Here is an 840-nt window from a genome sequence, read left to right as displayed (position 1 = left end):
GCGTTGAACATCACATCCGGGCACCACGCGTAATCGCCCGTCTGGTCCTCCGGACACTGCCACGACAGCGCCAGGCCACCACATTCATGGTCACTTGTGGAGACCAACAGAATCTCATGGTCGTCCGACGAGTTCTCATCGACCCACTTGGCCACCGCCTCAAACGCATGGTTGTACTCGAGAATATCATAAATGTGGCCAATAGGGTCATTGTTGTGCGCGGCGTGGTAAATGCGCGCACCTTCAATCATAAAAGAGAGAGGCTACGCTCGATTGCTGTGCTATCGCGCCACATAGATGCGATACGAACGCGGGGTGGATGGGTGGTGGCACCTCCATACGGTGGAATTTAATTAAAATAAAGGCACAGGCTGATGCCTCCACTTAGACAGCATAGACCGCTGAGCGGCTACGCAACAAGGAACACGAGAGGGCATCCCAGAAACGCCGTAGCTCCATGTCGGCGAGGCGGAACGACAGGCGGTGGAGTAGATGCCACGGGGCGATGGTCATCAACCTTGACGCGGAGAATGCGAGGCGGACGACGGAGCCGGCGTCTTCGTAATGTCTCGTCTTGGCCCTCACCTTCTCGTCGAGCTTGTCCTGAAGGGGGGGAGTGGGCGGGGGTGTGGGGACGGGAGATGTAGCGGGAGATGAGGAGTGGAGGGGCAGGGATGAGGATGTTGGCTGCGTAGAGGGCGTTGACGTCGATGGCGGGCTGGAGGGCATGACGACCAAACTTGATAGGTAGAAAAGCTTGAAGCAGTCACGGCTGTAGGCCCAGGCTCATGGGTGGAGAAGCTTCTGACGTGCGAGACGGAGGGAGAGCGATTGGACACC

General features: G+C 58.0%; 1 protein-coding gene across 1 annotated transcript; it reads right to left on the bottom strand.

The window, feature by feature from the left end:
- On the bottom strand, positions 1 to 251 carry Malapachy_4282 (repressible alkaline phosphatase precursor; the record flags this gene model as incomplete). Its single annotated transcript, XM_018138733.1, has 1 exon — positions 1 to 251. A coding segment is annotated over one exon (251 nt), but the record flags the coding sequence as incomplete, so codon positions are not given.
- Between the last annotated feature and the right edge of the window lie 589 nt (positions 252 to 840).

This window comes from Malassezia pachydermatis (assembly GCF_001278385.1).
Source record: "Malassezia pachydermatis strain CBS 1879 chromosome Unknown scaffold26, whole genome shotgun sequence".
NCBI classification, from domain to species: domain Eukaryota; kingdom Fungi; phylum Basidiomycota; class Malasseziomycetes; order Malasseziales; family Malasseziaceae; genus Malassezia; species Malassezia pachydermatis.
This window is presented reverse-complemented; position numbering and strand designations above follow the sequence as displayed.